The sequence below is a fragment of the Micropterus salmoides genome, unplaced genomic scaffold (genome assembly GCF_014851395.1).
Source record: "Micropterus salmoides isolate LMB-PRFRI ecotype aquatic unplaced genomic scaffold, ASM1485139v1 Ms_hic_scaffold_7, whole genome shotgun sequence".
Lineage (NCBI taxonomy): Eukaryota > Metazoa > Chordata > Actinopteri > Centrarchiformes > Centrarchidae > Micropterus > Micropterus salmoides.
This window is the reverse complement of record NW_024044459.1, coordinates 13,749,582-13,770,398: the sequence shown is the minus strand read 5'-3', so window position 1 is coordinate 13,770,398 and position 20,817 is coordinate 13,749,582. Positions and strand designations below refer to the sequence as shown.

At 39.3% G+C, this 20,817-nt stretch overlaps 3 protein-coding genes across 3 annotated transcripts; 1 reads left to right on the top strand and 2 right to left on the bottom strand.

Annotated features, from left to right (window-relative positions):
* Positions 1 to 207: 207 nt before the first annotated feature.
* Positions 208 to 12,892, bottom strand: rnft2 (ring finger protein, transmembrane 2). Its single transcript, XM_038703924.1, has 10 exons — positions 12,763 to 12,892; positions 12,548 to 12,625; positions 11,696 to 12,210; positions 11,510 to 11,586; positions 10,236 to 10,336; positions 9,742 to 9,895; positions 6,161 to 6,310; positions 2,916 to 2,981; positions 2,723 to 2,824; positions 208 to 2,150 (listed from the first exon to the last, which is right to left on the bottom strand). Exons 2-10 carry the CDS (start codon positions 12,592 to 12,594, stop codon positions 2,016 to 2,018), a joined length of 1,347 nt encoding a protein of 448 aa, XP_038559852.1. The 5' UTR covers positions 12,595 to 12,625; positions 12,763 to 12,892; the 3' UTR covers positions 208 to 2,015.
* Positions 12,893 to 12,963: 71 nt separating this feature from the next.
* Positions 12,964 to 16,149, top strand: spring1 (SREBF pathway regulator in golgi 1). The gene is made up of 5 exons (XM_038703925.1): positions 12,964 to 13,623; positions 14,334 to 14,490; positions 14,601 to 14,752; positions 14,985 to 15,098; positions 15,628 to 16,149. The coding sequence occupies exons 1-5, from the start codon at positions 13,528 to 13,530 to the stop codon at positions 15,709 to 15,711; spliced, it is 603 nt and encodes a 200-aa protein (XP_038559853.1). The 5' UTR covers positions 12,964 to 13,527; the 3' UTR covers positions 15,712 to 16,149.
* A 257-nt stretch (positions 16,150 to 16,406) lies between these two features.
* On the bottom strand, positions 16,407 to 19,924 carry LOC119891985. Its single transcript, XM_038704023.1, has 3 exons — positions 19,436 to 19,924; positions 19,166 to 19,320; positions 16,407 to 18,135 (listed from the first exon to the last, which is right to left on the bottom strand). Exons 1-3 carry the CDS (start codon positions 19,449 to 19,451, stop codon positions 17,659 to 17,661), a joined length of 648 nt encoding a protein of 215 aa, XP_038559951.1. The 5' UTR covers positions 19,452 to 19,924; the 3' UTR covers positions 16,407 to 17,658.
* Between the last annotated feature and the right edge of the window lie 893 nt (positions 19,925 to 20,817).

Here is a 20,817-nt window from a genome sequence, read left to right as displayed (position 1 = left end):
CTGTTAATGCTGTCTGTGATTTCTGGAAATAAGCTTTCTCTGGTATATCAAGTGTAATGTGAGCAGAATTGCTGAAACTGTCTTTTATAAGTGTGTGCTATTTATACTAATGAAATATTTCATATGGATTTTTAGCAGTTAAAATAAAATCTTTCTGAAATAAATTCTCTGCAGGTGTCCTTACAATTACACAACAAATACCACTAATAAGGTGAGGTAAGGTGCTTTAATTTAAAACTGAAAACCTCTGCACTGCATTCTGCAGTAACATCAGACTGTATTATGCAAGAATGAATCATTCTAAAGGAAATTATTCATATTAATAATATTCATAGTGAATAACAATGGAAATCATCACACTGTCAATGGAAATGCAAGTGGAAAAGTATGAAAAGTCTTCAATATCTCCACCACACTTGATACAAATCTACAAAATGTTATGCCTGGCTGGCACCATAAACAATTACACTAGGTACCTTTTACACTCTGGGTAATTAAGTCACACACCACCTTATGTTCATTACTTAATATCTAAATAACATTACCTTTTGCTAACAAATAACTTTTTTTACCTGAAAGTAAATGTTTGAAGTGATTTCCTACTCATGCTCATTCTGTGAGACATTCGTATCACATTTTCAAGTTAATATTACAATTTTTAAAACCAAATACAACAACGTTAAATACCAACTGCAGAATTAAAAAAAAAGATAAATATAGACAATACACAGACATGACAAAAGAATGCAAACAAACAATTTACCACAAAGAGAGTGAACGCTGTGAATATTTAAATAAATTAAAGTAACAGTAACAGTTTTTATCATGTGTTTAGTGTAAAATAAAATGTTGTTTACAGTTTATAACAGTGGATAAGGCCCACATGTACACAAAAATGTATGAAAACCTGTATGGTAACAACATTCCAATTGCAAAACTGACAATATTGTAAAACTTCATTTAAAAGCACAGCCCTAATTAGATGCAAATCCCTTTTACTGGCCGGGTGTGGCTACACGTTTTGACAAATAACCGCAGGTATTAATTAGACAATGGATCTGTTTTTTAATAGAACTTCTTTGGATGTATAAAAACCTCTAAAAGCCCACTGGGACACTGCTTGAGCTAGTTCTAAGATACACATCGTTAGTTTGGTTATATTCTCTTCAATTCAGTTGTTCAGTTCATTTTACAGAGACCGTGAGCAGTATTATTCATTAATTTTTTACCTTGATGGTAAACACACAAAAAAAGAGGTGACTCCCTAGCTGCAATAAAGCCTGAATGTGTGTCCTCGATTATTTATTTTCCTTTAGTCTGTAAGGGTCCACCAATCAAAAGAATGAAAAAAGTTCCAAGAATCCAAGTTGGAAAAACTGTGGTAACAATCGGCTTTCATCATTTCTAAGACAGGCTACCTCTACTTTGATAAAGGGCTTTCTTTCTCTCTCTCTCTCCCTCTCTGAATGAAGTTGGCCTAGTTGTGCTCTGTGTTTCTCAGAGTCAGATCAAATGAACGATTCGTAATTGATATGTTATCTATAACAAGTATAATAGTTAATATTCATTAACAATTTGAAAGTAGCCAATTTCTCATCTTTGCTGAGCATGTGCAAAAGAAATTAAACGCCTCTCCCAAATATAGGCAGGGTGAGTTCAGTGACTGAAGCAAATAAAAGCCTGGGCTAAGTTTTACGGTAGTCCAGCTTTATGTTTTTTTTAAGTGATAGCATGTTGATTATTTGGTTTGCGCGTGTGGCCTCTCCCACCAGCTTCATAAGATGCTGAACTTATCCACACTGAAGACAATATAATTCACACATTCTGCTCTTTTCGAATGCCTCTAAAATAAAAGTCCCCTTTATATTACGTGTTATTTCAATTATGTTTACCCTGATTTGAAGACTTATTGCGCTAAACTAGACAAAGAAAGATGACACCCCATTGTCTAGCTCGGATTACAGCACAATCACATTTCTCCTCCTTTCTGCGTGCATATGATATGTTGTCAGAGCCTAGTAGATCTGGAAGTGAGCGGAGGTGGTGCCGTCCTTCCAGCATCGCAGGGTCTCGATGACAGTAGAGCGACACAGCGGACAGGTTCTTTCCCGGTCGAACCACAAACACAGGCACTCCTCGCAGAACACATGCTGCAGAGGAACACAATGTATGTAGCATTTTTGCAAAAGAAGAAAAAAAGTAGAAAATATTTCTGTGTGATCTGTGGTAAATCATTTAGCATTCACGGTTTAAATATCTTTACAGCATTGACTGTTATTAGAGATTGTTCCTGAGTATGAACACCACAGGAAGTTAAAGATCCACGCAGAGCGCCTTGTGTCTTATGAGCACAGTTCAGCAGCTGATACTGACATTTGACTGATACTGGCTGACCACTGATATTATCAAATAATGTATATGAAGGATAACAGTAGTAGTATGCAAAAGAAAACGCAAGTGAACGCACTGATTCTACATCTGGGTCTGTCAGTACACTGACATCACTGTTAGTGTGGTTTAGGGTGCAACACTTGTAGTACATTACTGAGCACACACAACCACAGCCATTAGTGATACCGGCTGTGGTCACAAGTTCAGCAGACTTCAAACTTTCAACCAGAGAGGGCAGTAAAACACTGCTTCAAATTTGATTCTGTTACTGCTAATTAATGTATAATAATTTATAATTTCTAACCTTCTAACGAGTTGACCGAATCCTTACCTGACAGAGGAGGGCTATGGGGTCTCTGAAATCAGCCTGACAAATAGCGCAGACATCGCCCGCCTCGCTGCACTGCTGACTGCCTGCCCTCACTCCATAACTCTGCATGACACACAAAAAAGTTGAGTATTTCCGTGTGTGTGTGTGTTTACTTACTGATATGTGAAAAAAGTACAATTAGTCTGAATCTGACCTGGGAGCTGCAGAGCATGACCAAGGCCCTGCGTATGGCAGACACACGTCCACAGATGTCAAAGGACTGCAAAACAATAATGGTGAAGCACAATCAGTTTCTTTTATAACAATTTCGAATTAAATTATTATCAAATTATTTTAGCTATTCTGACTTTCTGTTACTCTTTCCTAAACATTTGTTAACAAGACTAACAGTCTACAGCCATGCTAGCAGCTCTGTGAGGCTGTGTTTAGGGAGAGTGGTGCTTTGGGCAAAATGCTACTCAGCATGTTAACAACACTGCCGATGCTAACATGCTTAACGTTGTTATGTTTAACAGATATATAATTTCCAAGTTCAACAGCTTAGTTTTTATTATTTATTTATTAAACCTTTATTTAACCAGGCAGGACACTTAGGAGCAACTTCTTAAACTTTGTTTAGCTTGCTAGCTAGCTAACATTTCCCAATGACCTCTAAACACCAAAGTCATTACATTTCATCCTAAAGGGAGCATTAAAGAGCAACTGTACCAAATGTCACAGAAATCCATCAAATATTTGAGAGTCAAAACCAAAATGTAAATCTAATGGTGGTGCTAGATGAAAAGTTAGGGGATCACCACAGTCAGTATGGATTCAGCTGCTAAGATATTTCAGTTGTAGTCTGGAGTGGCAGACCAGTCAAAGTGACCAACCGCTTTCATCCCTAGAGCCACACCTCCAGCATTGCTAAAACTACACTGTAACATCCTGAACTGCAACAAGTTATATATTTCTCAAAAATCAGAGAGTCAGCAATGTAACATCTCTCATCTCATTGATTTTATGTAAAACAGAGCGATCACAAAGTGATCCGTCTGAAAAGTTTCTAATGGCTACCCATTCAACTGTTGCCCTTTTGTGACAGAACAGCATGACAACAGTGAATCAACCACTCATGCACATCCTCTAATATGGACACACTGCTTATATGGCCTGATCTTGGAAAACACCAGACTGCTGCACCTCAGGACACACACACACCCAGGAAACCGTCCGCCCATTTCAGCTGTAAGAGCCCATCATCAACAACTACATCTGGTGAATCACAAAAAGAATAACTGTCAGGGCCACACTACACATGGCAGTGACAACATCACTGTGTATATAATTCATCACTGCATCATTCAGAGTTTCATTCAACAAAGTCCCACTTAGTTTCACTATTTCAGCTTCCTGTTCAATATCGTGACCAACTTTTAAGTGACCCATGTCTCCAGAAATCTTTTTTTCCCATAAGTCCTTTATGTAACTTCTTAGTACCTGACCTTGCTGTGACCTCTAACTGTGGGTTCCCTTTCTCCTTTACTCTTCCCCTTTCACAGGTTCCAGAGACAATGTTATTTCTCTTTGACATCCATCCAAGATATAATGTTGAGATACCATGTTCGCCATCTTAGTTTGGTGTGCTAGCATGCTAACATTTGCCAATTAGCTTGAAGCACAAAGTGTAGCTGAGGCTGATGGGATCCACTTAAGACCTAATGATGGGGCTAGAAGAAAAGTAAAGGCTTCAGCTAAGTGATTACAATTCTGCCTGAGGGGAACACAAAGAACTGTCACAAATGTCACAGAAATCCATCCAATAGTTGTTGGGACATTATACTCAAAACCACAAATGTCAACCTAATGGTGGTGCTAGATGAAAAGTCAGGGGATCAACCTCTGGGGAGCATGAATATGTGTGTGTAATTTTATGGCAATCCACCCAACAGTTGGGTTAGGGTCGTCTATGAAGGTTCTCAGTCATCCAGGTCATAGTTATCCAAAGAAGGTTAAAGTCAAGGGCAACTGGACTTGGTTGAAGATACTAGAAGATGTTTCGTCCCTCACTCAAAGGACTTCTTCAGTTCTGACTGACTGGCAGGGAAACTAAGCTATTTAACCTCAGTGGGGTCGTTTGCCAGGATCGTTGATACTGCTGGTTCGTTAGTGTTCCTGGTTGCTGTAACGACAGTCTGTATGGTCGTTAGGACTACCCGAGGCCAAGACTGAATGACCATCGTTGGTATCTTCACCTGAGGCCAATAGGTTACGTTTGTTGAGTTTCCTGGGAAGTGATGAAAGGACCACATTGTAAGAGGGGGATAAGTGGTGGCGTAGACCCCCTCCCCTGTTCAATGACGGCTTCTCAACCCGGGTGTAGATTGCTTCCTGGTCTGAAGATTCAAACTGCTAAGCTTTTGCTCTCAAACCTATTTCTCTAAAGTTCATCCAACTGTTGCCCCTTTGTGACCACTGATGGACACACAAGCATACTCTAACATGGACACACTGCTTATATTTTCTGATCTTGGAAAACACCAGTGTTGCACCCCAGCATGCGCACACACCCAGAAAACTATCCACCTTATTCAGCTGAAAAAGCTCATCATCGACATCTGGTGAATCACTAAAAGAAGACTGCGGACTATAACTGTTAGCGCACACTACACATGACAGTGACAACATCACTGTGTATATAATTCATCACTGCATCATTCACAAGTTCCACTTAGTTTCACTATTTCAGCTTCCTGTTCAGTATCATGACTGACAAGTGACCCATGGCTCAAAGCGTCCTTTTTCCCTAAGTCCTGATGTAACTTCTCAGTAACCAATGACACCCCCCTACTATTTTCTGATTCTTATTTTCATTTTTAATCAGGAAAGGGATGTCATTCTTCTGGGACTGGGAAGGGAAAGAAATTTTGTTTTTACTCCGTCATGGGATTGGGACAAGAGTATTTTTTTGTGAGAGTGGGATGGAACAGGAGTAAAAATCGACTCCAGTATCCCTCTAGTCACAAGCATGACTTTCCTTTAGCGCCACCTAGGATACAAAATATTAACTGTGCACACAAGATATCCCATAAATCTTATCATAAATATCTCATAACTCATACTGCTATAAAACTGAAACCATAAATGCTCCCACAATAAAATACTGTTTTGATCTGAACGCCCCCATGACCTTTTAACATTACAAAAAAGTACCTTCCAGTAACGATATCATCATTATGTTGGCTGTTCTATCCGACTCACTTGATTCTCTTTTAGCTTTGCTAAACTCTTTTCTTCACAGGAGTAGTTCCTCCAACTGTTGTCAGACTCTTGTTCATCTGACTGCATCCCATGGTTGTGAAATTTTGTGTGGTCTTTATTTGCATGACTAGTAAGTCTTAAAAAGTACAAAAACAACATTGATTTTTGCTAAATTTTCTGCCACCGGGCACTGGTTACCTTGCAAAGGCTGTAGATGATGATGAGGGTGGCTCCCAGGAAGTAACTGTTGGAGGGGTCTTCTCCCAAGATGTATTTGTACCACAGCTGGATGGGCACCAAGGCCCTAAACAGCTGGCTCAGCTCCTCGACCAGCAGGTAGAACTTTCCCTGGGAAAACACACAAAATGATAAACTACAATAGTTGAGGAGGCCTCTTCAGATGCCTCAATAGACTTTGTATCCATATGCAGGTTGCAGTGACCACTTAACATTTCGATATTTTGAATAGCAGCCGAAACAACAAAAAAACCCCGGAACTTATCAGTCTTAACCCAAGTTCAAACTGAATGAAAAAATACTAAGCTGAGACAATATGTATCCTTTCTTTGATCCACTCACTTACTGTACAAAAAGCTGAAAGAGCTCAACAGCTTCGGGGCACTCTTCTATCTAGTCAAGAGCAGCGCGGTATTAAAAGCTTAAAACAACATGCCTCCAGCCCAAACATGGCTGCTGTCCAGAGCTCTGCAGTTTCACAGCAGTCCAGGCAATTTCCCCACACTGCAAGGGAAACTGGCAACGGCTCTTTCCACCTGCTACTCAGTGCCCACATTAAACCCAGCCCTACGGGGGCTTGCTAGCTGTCTCCCCTCCCCTAAATAATCACAGAGAAAAAATGAACTTCTGACTAAGTCCCCACTGCCACAAAGTGCGTTCAGTGAATTGGGGACGGTTAAAAACAGAGGCAACCACAATGACGGCACACTTGATTCCCCGAAGGCCCCCGTGGCATCCCAGCTTGCATAATGACTTGCTGGATATTAGCTGACAAAGATTGATGACTTTGGGTAAAGAGCCACGAGCAGCCAGGTTGGTAGGGGAGGAAGACCTCTGCCAGTGGCTAATTCATCTTCCTTATTGTCCCCGCAGCCTCGTATCCCACAGTGCCCATCACTCCCACGCAAAAACTGTCAAATCTAAAGTTTGGACAGAAGCCAGGGAGTTTGAGTAAGCTCCACTGCAGGCCTTGTTTGAGTAGGTTCCTGCTTGGTTTCATTACTTTGTCTGATCTCTTTATCCACTCCACAACTGTACACAGAAACAGACACATAGATACATAACTTTACATTTTAATCTGCAAGACTGTTATTAGTCCATTATGTTTTTATTTATATACCTGGGAGTGAGTGGGTGGGGACATATTTAGTATGAAATTGTTATGGCTACTATTATTTTCTGCCGCATGAATTATTAGTCAACCAAACTGTGGGGCCTTTACGATCATGTCATTTTCTATCTAGATGTCACAGTACTATATTTTAAAGTAGTCCTGTAAAGTTTTGTTATTAACAAGCAAAAGTTACTTTTACATTTTGTTTCTTATCAAAACACATTTTATGCATCCTTGAGGCCTGACGAGCACTTTGAGTTAATTTCCTTCCTCATAAAACAAAGCTGATTTTTTTTAATGCATTGTGTACATCCCACATACATTCATACATAGTGTTTGCTTGCTAGCAGTCTTCTTCACTGCCTCTGTCAGCGCACTGCCACATTTGCTGGCGCTTTCAAAGTGCTGATCAGTGGAACCAACAGTGGAAAAACAATTGCGTCGCGTTTGCTCGTGCACGATACAAACAAAATGGGGACCCACTAAGAAAAACTTTGCTCCATAGAATTATTAGTTGTCAGAAGTTTTAGTTTCAATTTGTCCTTTTTTCCCCCTTTTATCCAAGTTCTTCTATTTATTCAAACAAGCCTCATCTTTAATATGATTAATCAATTCAGTAGATTATCAAGCAAAAATGCCACACATTCACTGGTTCCACAATGTGTTCCCCTTTTCTGTTTTATTTTGTTATAATTTAATATATTTGGGTTTTGGACTATAAATAAGCAACTTTAAGATTGCACTCTCAGATCTTATGATGGTCATGTCCCCTCTTTTATAACATTTTATAAACAATAATTAAATTCATCAACATTTAAAAAAGAAAATCAGTTCAGAAAACTTAGAGACACCTCTGGCACAACAATAAAAACACTTACGCAACAGACAATTAATAGGATTCATACACAAACAGTAGGTATGAGCCCTCTAAGCCTTTAGAATGAAGCCATCATGGAACTTCTGGATGCGTGCCTGCTGTCACTTGTGCAGACTCTCGTTGACTGTAATAATTATGTAGGATCATTAGTGTGTCCGCGGTTGAATGCAGTAATGAAGTAGACGAGCTGATTATGTGACTTCATGGAGTTCAGAATAGACGAGACTGTTTGGTTTCTAAGAACTAGTGGAGAACAGTGATACAGTGTACAATCTGGGATTCCCTAAAACTCCACGTGTCCGAACAAACTGTCAAATTCTGCAAATTCTGTATGTGTGCATGCGCGTCTGTGTGTGTGCGCGTCTGTGTGTGTGTGTGTGTGTGTGTGAGTGGAGGGTACAGGTAATGGTCCAGCTCTAGGGAGGGATGACCTCACCCGTGCAAACCCCTCGAGGGCAAATGAGCTCAGTTGCTGGCTGCCGAGGTTCTGATAGGCCTGTAGGTCTGTTTATCAGTGGAAAATTTAATCCTTATACTATATAACCCCCCTCCTCCGCCCGCCATCCAATTCACACAAACACACACCAGGCATATGAGTTGCACCTGTATGAAATTCAAAGTCTATCTCTGCGTGTGTGTTTTTGCAGTCATATTCTGTTGCCTCAGGCCAGACTAACCCCGCACACAGACAGCTACATGCACAGGCTCACCTAAGGAGTACCATTTAAAACCTTATGAATACAAAACAGTTTCACACTGTGACCCTTTAGCACTTTCATCACTCAGTGGAGTATTTCATCATAGCTTAGCAAATCTTTTTTTTTATTATTATTATTATCAACCAAGTTTCACAACTCTGACAGCGAACTTCCTGTAACTCACTCATTGTCTACTAAACCATGTTATGGATAAGCATGAATATGGCAGTTTACCAAAAACATTAAACTCGGATTACATGTCTTTTAAATATGTCATACAAGATTACCCTTGTCTACAAGTTGAGTAATGTATTTAACTGACAAATCCACCCCTGCATGCTCTTGTAGTGTTACTGCTTTCAGTACGAAGCAGCAGCAAGAGGTTGAAGAGTTACAGTCACATGAGATAACCTCATTTAGTTTGAATGAAATATGCAGTTGTAATATGAAGCTGATCCTCATTTGGTCTTTTTTTTTTTTTTTTGCTGTCTGCTGATCAAACCTTTGACATGAATATGTTGGGCAAAAGCAGCACATTTATTGTAGTTTGGACAAGCACCAAATGCATATAATTAGGGCTTTAATTTATAACTCTCTTTATTATGAACCGAATATAACAATTATTATTTAAATTGTTTGTCATCTTTAAAATGTCTATAAAATCAGACTTTCACAGAGCACAAGGTATTATCTTGGACTCTGTATTTTGTTACTGTTACAACAGTCCAAAACTCAAAGAAATTCTCTTTACAGTGATATAAATTGTCATTTATGGATACAGTGTAAGTGTGTCCCATGAAATAGTTAATAAGTCACATTTTCCAGGTCAGAGGAATGAATGTGGATTTCTTACCCTGGATTTGAAGGCCAGGAGAATCTTGGGCAAAAAGAGGACAAAGCATTTCAGGCCAATGGTAAAGTACTTAAGGACAAAGTCATTGATGCCCACTGCCCAGATCAGATCAAAGAAGTCTAAGCTGTTGAGGTTGGGCTTGGAGAAAATGAGGCTAGAAGAAAAAGAAAACAACATGTAGATGACTTGTTATAGGGAGCTCTGGTGTTTTCACTCGGGATGGTAGAATGACAAATAAAAGCACGGCGAATGTTTAACATAATGTTAAAAAAGTATGTGGAAACAAAACAATGACAAAAAACCCCCACAACAAATACTCACAGGACAAGACCAGACAAGAACAGGAACAATTCCTAAAAGGAAATGAAAGTAAAAATAAAACACAACATAAAATGATTGGGAAAAAAACTGAATATATAAAGCAAATCCAAAAACATATGATGGCAGGCAAAGAAACACAGCGAGGGTAAAACAAATACCTGCTTGTACACTACCTGTTGTGCAGCTCTTCATGACTAAATGTGTAGTAGATATATGCTATATTCCCAGCAAGGAACATGACGATCCACAGAGCAACAAATACAGAGCGTTCCTCCTGGTAACATGAAAGAGACAGAGCTATTTTAGCAACATAACAGCAACATTTCTTAACATCTAAAATTTTAATTCGACACTGATTTTTGCAACAATGGCGCTTCTTGTTAGAATGTCTGTCACATAATTAGTCCATCTGTATGTGAGCTTGTGTGTTCGTGTCCACAACGCATTGCTTGGCATGCTTTGGGGCGTTTAATATTTCCACTAACACAGATCATCAAGTAGTTTTTGTTGCATTGTCATTTCTGACTAATTGTTTTTTACTATCTGCTTCCAGCTCACCCCTAAGCTAGATGAGTAAGACAGACAGCTCTCTAGGATGAGAGAAAGGCGTTTAAGGCAGCGAGTAATTGACCAAATAAGGGGAATAAAAGCTTCACGCAGAATGGCAAGAGTTTTGTTTAGTATTCATGACTAACACAAAACCGTCAGACTACGTGAAGAAAGACTTCCTGTGTCAAAGTGAAAAGTTGTATATTGTAGCTATAAAGAAAGTGGCTCACAGAAAACGTTAACACAAATATATACTAATGCACCACTTTTTCGGCAGGTTCAGATGAGCAAGAGTTTTGTGATGATATTTGATTATAGAATAGAACAGAACAACTAGAGTAGTATTACTAGTATTTAACCATTTAAATAACTTAAGGCTGGTGATACTGTACATTTGGTCAACCCATTGTATTAAAAGACCAGCGCTGTAGTTTATTTTGAGTCAATCCAACGTACACCGTCCCGCTGCTGTAAATACTCACTATAGCACACCAAATGTGTGTTAATCCACAGCTGAAAATAGTCCCCAACAAAGGCACTATTTACTCCTGTTTGTGTAAAGTTTGATAAAGACAATAGTGCCCAGCAGTTTTTGGATATTTCCTTTACCAAAAGGAGACTGTACTTGCAACACATTTATTTACATCTTCAGTAAGAATGAATGGCCTTCAGGTTGAGAGCCACAGACAGGGATTTGTTGGATTTGTTGATAGGTAAAACATCAAATAACACCAGCCGTATTCTTTCATATAGGCATGTGTAAAAGCTCAGCCTGAATTTGATCTAACACCAAAGGCATTACTATCTGACGCTGGGAAAAATCAAATATTGTCACTGTCTTTAAAAACCTGTATCAGCACAGCAGTTAATATATACTGTAGTGTTTTGTTTTTTTTACCCGTAATGACACTTGGTGCCTCAACGTGGAATTGGCATAGGCGAATGTGCAGGCCATGCCCACACACACAGCAATACCTGCAGAAGAGAGATCCAATATCATCACTAAACGAGATATTATGCTGCTAAAGAGTCTTTGTTGAAAAACAGTGTGCTATTCGCACTATTACGCCAAAAGCTGGTGTACCTAGCTTATGCTGAAAGCAGACTTTAGCTAGCAGAATGAGGATGAAAGGGAAGCCCCTCTGCAGCCATGTGACTACTGACTTCAGCTCAGACAGGGCTGGGGCCGGAGTGGACGGATCTTCCTGGGCCTCCTCCCTGGAGCTGTGCCTCTCAGACGCAGCTGCTGTAGTGGCCTGCTGGAGCAGAGAGGAGGTCCTGTGCTGCAGGGGCTGGTGGTGGAAGTGGTGGTGGTGGTGGTGGTGGTGCTGGGGCGGTCGAGGCCCAAAAGGTCCACCATCCGTGCGGTGGGGGCCCCCTTCTTCTCTGGACGATGCAGTCATCTGGATAAAAACTTCAGGGGGAGACCCCAGGACTAAGCCGGCTGCCTGGAATTGGGCAGAGGAGACAGAGCCGGAGGGGACACCCACCAGGCCAGAAAAGATCTGCTGGGGTGAAGCGTGTGAGTCGGGCTTCAGGCAGTCAAATACACCACCCTCATCTAGGCTGCTCTCTGATCCCAGAGTTTGGCTTCGGCTCCTGAGTGGGGAAAAAGAGGGAGGATGCAAAAAGAAAAAATGTGCATGGTAGGTGTTGATATGTCATGTTAGGGGATCTGTATATTCTACATGATTATGTCTCTGTATGGGTAGGCTGGTTTCTTTAGAGACATACCTCTGCCATATCCTACTTCTATACAGTTGTAAATGAGAGCACTGAGCTATATTGTGTCAACATGTCTACAAGTATGTGGACACCCTAACATTTGCCCCATAAATAACTGTTGGGGCATTGCTCTGCACATCTCTAGTAGTGTATGAAGACAATACACAAACAAAGGGCTTTCAACAGCAGCTCTGAGAGCTATTCTTCCCACCTGTCAGAGGGCATGCCATCCGTGTTGCTGCTGTGTCTCCTCTGCATGGCATACCGCTCATCACCACCTGGTCCAGCCCTGCAAATGCAAATGAACATCAACAGTGTCTGACTGACAGAGATGCCGCCTTACACAGTTTACATATTAACCTCTTCTACCTTGTGTGTGTTTCATGGGTTGGACAGTAAGCTGCATAACAATGTAGACGACCTTACTTGAATTAGTTCAGTGAATTGCCCTTCAGCCTTTGTCATATTTAGTGTCAGGTTAGCTAGGTTGATATTGCAGCAGAAGATGTTCCGACGGTCCAGCTCGAAAAACTTCCTGTATGACGTTACGTAGTGCCCCTATCTACCAATCAGTGTCCTCCTTTCCACCACACCACATCCGTGTTGGAAATTTGTTTTGTTCGTGCTGGACGTCAGATTTAGCTGGATAGATATTTCACAGTTGCTTCTTGTTAAACTTAACGTTAATATCGGACAATATAGCTTCGTTTTCTTTTATTTATGAAGAAACCGTGTCACGAGACTGCGTCATAGTATATTAGTTTTTCTTTAATCATCAGTGTCTGTCTAAGACAGAAAGCTAATGCTAACTTCGGCTAGCTAGCAGGTTAACAAAGCAGGCTTTTTATGGCCAAACACTGTTAGCTTGCGTGCCCTACCAGGTAACTGTCAGACCATGATTCTTATTGACAGCCACTGCCCGATTAGCGCAATTTTAATGTTAACCTTGCAACATGGGTTAGCTAAGTAATTGCTGCCGTTTTGGCTCTGAAAATAAAACAGTTACAGTTAACGTTATTCATCACATTTGATGTCTAATAAAGCTAGCTAACGTCAGTTTACAGAGCCAGTTTTGCTTGGTTTTACAGTTTTTGAGTCAGTCATCGTCACGTAGGCACAAATTACGAATACGTCAGGCAGGGATTTGATGTTTAGGACTGTCAGCGGCGTCTCCCCCAAGAAAACCATGCTATGATGGTGCTACGGCGGTTACTGAGAAAGCGCTGGGTGCTGGGAGTAGTCTTCGGACTGTCTCTCATCTACTTTCTCACCAGCACACTTAAACAGGTAGAGACTTTCACACTGCACTAAAAAGCAGATGGGGGTATCTTCTGCACCAGGGGTGGGCTATCTGGAGAAGGTCATTGGTATTATGTGATTTTTGTATAGCTAACGTTACCTTCATATAAATGGTAGCAAAAGCTCTAGTTTTCCATTGTAGGGCTGAATATTAAACTGAAATGTGGCAGGTATTAAATGTCCAGGTAGATGAACAGTCTTAATTTTTGATCAGATAGATCCTGATTTTATGTCTTTGAGTAATGATTGTTTTTCATGATTTGTCACCGTCTTCTGATAAATAATATTTTAGTTACTTGTTTTAGAAGCTGAAATTTCTGAATTTTCTGCATTTTTGCTTAAAAAACGATTAACAGATTGTCTAAATTATTGCAGATATGTGTTTTTTCTCCATGGACTTATCAGTTAACAGTATAATCAGCTCTGCTTAATTTGACTAAACTCTGAATTTTGCCACTTTTAGACTGTACTTGTTTAGGCAGAGGTCTTGTACAGCTGCTGTGTTAAGAAAACATGTGAGAACTATTGTGTTCCTATTTGGTGCCTTATAAAAAAAAAAAACGTTTTTAGTCCTAAAAATAACATGGACATTTTCATTCAATTTCATCCCTACTGTATTTTCTGAATTTTATATAATCATAGTGTCTGACCTTTTTCTGAACTTTGATCTTTGACCTTCTCCTGTGTGAATTCTGCAGGAGGAGCGGACCATGCGGGACCGCACACTCTTAGAGGTTAGAGATTCAGACCATCGCATCACCTGGAAAGTCCGTTTCAACCTGGGCAACAGCAGCAGACCGATCACTCAGTGCAGAAACTCCATCCAGGGCAGGACGTTGCTCACAGATGAACTCGGTGAGTAATGCAGCCTCACCGCCATACTGTGATAATAACACAACAGCCCCGCAAGACTGTTTTGTTGCCTTTAATCAATGTATATGCCTATCTGTGTTAATGTTTTACAGGTTATGTCTGCGAGAGAAAAGACTTGCTGGTTAACGGCTGCTGTAATGTCAATGCTCCCAGCAGCAGACAGTACATTTGTAAAAGCTGCCTAGCTAATGGCTGCTGTAGCATCTATGAGTATTGCGTGTCTTGCTGCCTCCAGCCTGATAAGGTAATCAGTCACATCAAGGATGTTCAGGGCCTTGGGTTATTAATCATCAAAAAATGCATCAGAAAGTGTCCACATGCTGCATCTTGCGAGATTGAAATACGATATGTCTCAAAGTAGAGGATTGATTTTGCGTTTTATACATAGCAGTGACTACGAGGGATAGAAAAAGATTGAAATCTGCACTTGTGCATTTTACACATGCTGCCCCACTTATCTGTGTCCTCTTACTCAGCAACCTCTCCTTGAACGCTTCCTGAATCGCGCAGCTGAAGGTTTCCAGAATCTATTCACTGCTGTGGAGGATCATTTTGAGCTGTGCCTGGCAAAGTGTAGGACCTCTTCACAAGTAGGTTATGAGATAGATACAAATTTAAACTCTTAAAGACCACACTTCTAACTTTCTAAATACAGAATGAATCAAAAAAGTATTCGTTCTATTTTGAAACCGAGCATGATTAGTGAAAATGGATGTTTCACAGACTCAACCACACCTCCCACCTATTTCTTGACTATAGTAGATATTTCACGCAGTTGTAAAATCTTTAGACTGTAGAAGATATGCACAACCTCCAAGTTTTATTTTATATATGGATTCTAATGGAGATACAAATATATGTTCCCTCTCCCTAATTTAAATTGCTCACATAACTCATGAATGTTTGTTATTGTCATTCCTAGTGTACCTTTCAAAAATCCCCCTCCCTTGTAATATCCTGTTGTTTTAGGAAAGAAAAACTTCACACTGCTTTTCATTTTCATTGTAGTGAATTTGTAAATTCAGCAGCAACATTTTACTTTTATGTTCTAACAAAAATACTTATAATATCTTTATAATACTTGATAAACTTGTTTATTTTTTTTCCCCTTTCATGCAGAGTGTTCAACATGAGAACACCTACCGAAACCCTCAAGCAAAGTACTGCTACGGAGAGAGTCCCCCAGAGCTCCTTCCTGTATGAGCATTTGACGTACTTCTCGGGTTTTAGGAAGGAACAGCAGTGGGCCAATAAAAAACGTGCCCTGTTTGGATACTTATGGGAGCTTGGAGAAGAGACTCTATTCAAATGAACTTCTGGACAATTTTGTATTATAGTAGCAAAGTAATGGATACATCCAAGACCAACCTCAAAATGGACAAATGCTATATGTGATTTGATTATTTACACTTCATAAGTGCATAGAACGCTTCATACATTCATCCATGATGATCATCAGGTCTACATAGCAGGCAGCTCATCCATCAGAATCTGCTTCATACCAGTTCATAAAATAGGCTTACACTAACAGCTGTTTGATGTTTTGTTGAATATTTTTAAAACAACAAAGAATGTGTCATTACTTCTGTGTATAGTGCATGCATATGAAACTGCTATTTAATAAAAGTGAGTGAAATTAAATGGGTTATGGTTTATGCTATTCATGAATGGTGACATTCAGAATTTCTTAAATAGTGCCTTTGATATGTTTATGAACTTGTGTTACAGGTGTAAAAGGCAGTTAAACCCCACTGTTTGTGTGTAGATCCAAAACAAGGGTGATAGGCCTGCTAAATGTTTTAAAGCTACAAAAATTAAGCTTGTTAAAGAAAAGTTAATGTACTAGAGAATAGCACTGTCAAGTGAGCGTGAAATCACCAGGCATTTTCTTTTTTTAAACAAAATGAACATTATATTAATGAAAAAAGTGCACAAACAAGGTACAGTCAAATCATTCAAAAAGCTTTGAAAAATGAAAGAAAGACAGGACAAGCTTGTGTAGGAAAATATGTAAAATTGGGAAATGTTCTCAGAAGTATGTAAAATATCAGGAACTTACTTATTTTCAACATTGTGTAGACTTAATTTGAAGCACATTCAGACCTGAAACACTAGAACTTCAATTGAATATTAATTGATCACTTAATTTGTGGAGGACAAGGCCCACATTAATCTTTGTTACAGTGTTGTTGTTCTCCAGCATTGCTTTGATGGGAGTTTGACAGACTTATCTGCCATACCGTGCACTGTCCATCTGTCCACAAATTTCACCATGGTATACAGTGATTGGAGTCCAACCTGGTGGCTCTCTGACGGTGATACTTATCAGCTTCTCATTCTACCTCAGGCAACGTAGCCTGCTCACAAGGGATAGATGGCCAGAGCAAAATAATTAATCATTGTGAAGGCTGAGAAAACAAACTGTCGTAATTAAGAAATATATTAGAGCCCCTTTTCATTTGCCTCTTTGGCAAGTTGATTAATTACTGTCGCATGGGAACGGCGTCAGTTGTTGAAAAGTATCAGTTGTTTTTTACAAAGCCATTTCTGATATAGCGTTTAATGAAATAGTTTGACATTTTGGGAAATACACTTGCAAACTTGCCAAGAGTTTGATGAGAAGGTCGATCCCACTCCTGACTGTAAAGTAAATATGAAGCCACAGCTAGCAACTGGTCATCTTAGCTACCAGCCATCTGACACGCCATTTGTTTAATCCCCACAAAAACAAATGTGGAAAATGCCAAATTATAGTGTTAACAGGAGTTTCTTGCTGGACTTAAGCAAACACGATGGAATGTGTAAGTTAGTTAGCTTTAGATGTGCTGGAAGGAAGATTCTGTTTTTTTGGATGGAGCCTGGATAGCTGCCAGTCTTAATGCTAAACTAAGCTGGTATTGATCTTCTCGTCTAACTGTCAGCAAGACAGCAAAAAAAAATGTCACACTTCTTCTATAAACAGTTATTTTATCAAGTTGCGTTATACATAAAATAAAATAAAAAATGTTTTGGAAAATTACATTAAATCAGTCCGTACAATCCAAAATAAATGTGAAAATGGTTTTATATAAGCATTAACACATCTTGGATTAAAAAAAGCTGCCGTAATCATGTTTGCATCACAAACTGAGATCAACTTATGTTAAAAAATTACAAAAGCTTTCCACTCCCCTCAAAATACTTCTTAAATGTTTCCTTAGTAGCTATATGTTTTATCTTATTTTTCCCGTTGATCTTTGAATTTTGGACCTTAATGAGCTTACTCTCCAGCCAGCCCAGATATTCCTTGGCTGTCTTCAACAGAGTGTGACTCCACTGCTTCCTCTCAAACGCATATGTGGGCATTTCTGGTGGGGATGGTTTCAGGGAGCATTCCCACTTGAAAGTTTCCTTCACACACGCTGCGAGCATGTTGACCGTGGAGATGGTGTCCCTGAGCTTCTTGTGAAGTGAGACATCTTTGGGATTCAGGTTCTTCCTCTGATCCTCAAGGACTTCCTCTAGGCCTTGTGCCATGAAGAGGAGGCCACACTGAACTTTTGACCCATCGAGGGGAGAATTCTGGTGGACCTGGAGCTCAGGGAAGCCAGGTGGCCATGTGCCAAGGTGCTTCCCATTAGCTTCTTCCTGTAACAGAAGACAGTGAATTTAATTGGAAGAATTGTCTCTGCAGGGTCACACAAGATATCTCAGCATGGAGTTGCACCACACCCACGCAACAAATGTGTCTGTCGATTTATGGAAAGATGGGGTTTCAAAAGTTAACATAAATGCTTACTGGTGCATGTCAATGTACCGGTGTCACCAAGACAAAAGGCACAGAGCACTGACTAAAGACACAATATCTTGCCAGACAAAGGTGCATCCCACACACTGATGTTAGAAGCTCATGTAATTTAATATTCATATTATACAGTTGTATGAAATACATGCTTATGCTCTGGCAGCTATGTCTTTCAATCGTTCAGACACCCACAAATGAGCTCATCCAACTTTATTATAAATTATGTAAGAAAGTATTTATGTACTCAAGAATTGTAGGAAGTACAATTTTGAGATTCATTTTATGTTTCATAAAATATTCCATTTCCAGAAAATGTTTACTTAACTGATTTACATGTACTACATTTTTATAGTACCAGTTACTTTTCAGACTAATGCATGTTATATAATATCATCACAGCATTATGTTAAAGAGTTGCATTTCAATTTTAAGCTTGTTGGATAGTTTAATCTGCATCTCTTTCACATAGAAATTCTATAACGCATACGAGGTTAAGATTCCTCCACCAACTATAACATGAAAATGCTGCTTAATGCATAATGCATACTTGTACTTTTGATACCTAAATACATTTTTATTGATAATACTGTTGTTGTAATTTTGTTGAAAAGTTAAGAACATATGCATGTACTGAACATTGTTTTTTTACATTGGGATATTGCTACTTTTGCACATGCAAAAGATCTAAAAAAAACAAAACAAAACAAAACCTTCCACCTCTGCCTGTATGTCTTTACAGTGATTATCATTCTGCTACAGAAACTGAAAATGTCCCAGCTTGCGGCAGAAATTCCAGTGTGATGAAGACTGTGGTCATGACACATACACCTGTTTCAGACATACTGTTGAGACACACAGTATTATGTTACTTACAAAATCTGTCAAGCTCTCTTTAACTCGACTTCTGGTGAGGGCTGCCAGATCTCTGGGACTGCATGGAACACTAGCAGCATGTTTCTTTGGTACATGTCCTGCATCTAAGCTTTGCGTCAGAATCACAACACAGGCGCATACCACTTTCAGAAAGCCTGCAAATGCACAATCACAACTTTTTAAATCCATCACATGAATTTGAAAGTTTGAAAGAATCGAAAGAAACACTGATTAATGAATGAAGAAGGTGAGTTACATGGCATACTGTACCTGCTCTGTATTTCATTCTGACTCTGTTCAAGTTTTCAAATAAAACCGGGTCTGACTCCTATAGTAATGCAATCACAATTGCACACGTTCATTTTTATAATTGCACAGCTCTCAAAGGAGGCGTGTGAAAGAGGTGCTGAAGATTAACATCCCCTATCTCTAACGTAGCCATATCCTTTGATGAAAAAAGTAAAGTGGCAAACCAATCAAGATTGGGATTGTTTAACAGGTCACCATCTTGCACAGGGCTCATTTTCACTTCCACCTGTAATGCTGCAAATGATTGAAGATGAAGAATAAGATTTTAACGGCAGATATGTTGGAAGTTTAACTCATTTCCTGTGCAAAAACATAAACTTTCTCCTAATCAAGTGGGTTAAGTATCTGATCCTACAGAACTTTGGGAAATTATTGTGGTTTGGCTGCGGATCTTCCGTTGCAGACTGAAAACTCAGCTGTTTAGACTGCACTTTGGGCCATAATATAAAATAAAAACCCTTTCTCTTTCTCTTTGTTTCTAAATGTAGCACTTAAAGCAGTTCAGCTTATTCCATGAAATTAATGTACTTGCATGATTCTTGTATCCACATGGTTGAAATGCAGTTTAAGTTAAACAACCTTCTCACTTTTACATCATTTCTAATGAAATACATACTCTGACAAAGAACATTCTTTTATATAGTGTCAGTTGTTTATCACTACTTTTGTAATGACATATTTATGTTATGATTGATTCATTCCATCTCTGAGCAACATCACGCAATACTTCCTGTGCGTAGATGTGACACTAACCACAACCCGGCAATATCCTTTCGTGTCAACCTGGTTCAGTCCAGTTTAAACCTCTAACTACATTTTCTAACTCTACGTGACTGGTTTTGATTTGCTTGGTATTACAGTGGGTAAGACCGATAATGAGTGGTCCAGTCCTTGGCGTTAACGTTGAATAAAAGTCACATTTTTGTCTTTTTAGCAAAACAAATAAAAAGCAAACTGAAACAGAATATTAAAGACTCTGAATTGCTTTATTAGGAACAAATAATTACAGTCCCAAAATACAGACTAACAGAGGCCGAGGTTATGTTTTTTATATTCTTGATACAAATATATACATACTGAACATACATATGCCTTAATTTGTGTAAATGTAAACTGCTTGTAATGTAAAATGCTTTCTACTGTTGCCACCTCATATAAAGAGCAAAATAAATTGTGTGCCATTGGAAAACTATAAAGAAGATCCAAGGTCAACTGGACTTGGCTGAAGATACTTGAAGACATTTCGCCTCTCATCCAAGATGCTTCTTCAGTTCTAGAAGAACTGAGTTCAGTTAAAAAAGATGTTGAAGAAGCAGAGTGGCATGGGTAAGTTTTAAAAAAGT

Excerpts from the sequence above, each read along its gene's own strand:
- spring1 (XM_038703925.1), top strand. The coding sequence starts at position 13,528 with ATGATGGTGCTACGGCGGTTACTGAGAAAGCGCTGGGTGCTGGGAGTA. Across the intron at positions 13,624-14,333 it reads TCACCAGCACACTTAAACAG|GAGGAGCGGACCATGCGGGA; the intron begins GTAGAGACTTTC and ends TGAATTCTGCAG. Across the intron at positions 14,491-14,600 it reads GTTGCTCACAGATGAACTCG|GTTATGTCTGCGAGAGAAAA; the intron begins GTGAGTAATGCA and ends AATGTTTTACAG.
- LOC119891985 (XM_038704023.1), bottom strand. Across the intron at positions 18,136-19,165 it reads AAGAGAGCTTGACAGATTTT|GAAGAAGCTAATGGGAAGCA; the intron begins GTAAGTAACATA and ends CTTCTGTTACAG.
- rnft2 (XM_038703924.1), bottom strand. The coding sequence starts at position 12,594 with ATGCAGAGGAGACACAGCAGCAACACGGATGGCATGCCCTCTGACAG. Across the intron at positions 9,896-10,235 it reads CATGAAGAGCTGCACAACAG|CCTCATTTTCTCCAAGCCCA; the intron begins GTAGTGTACAAG and ends TTTTTCTTCTAG. Across the intron at positions 2,151-2,722 it reads CCATAGCCCTCCTCTGTCAG|CATGTGTTCTGCGAGGAGTG; the intron begins GTAAGGATTCGG and ends GTTCCTCTGCAG.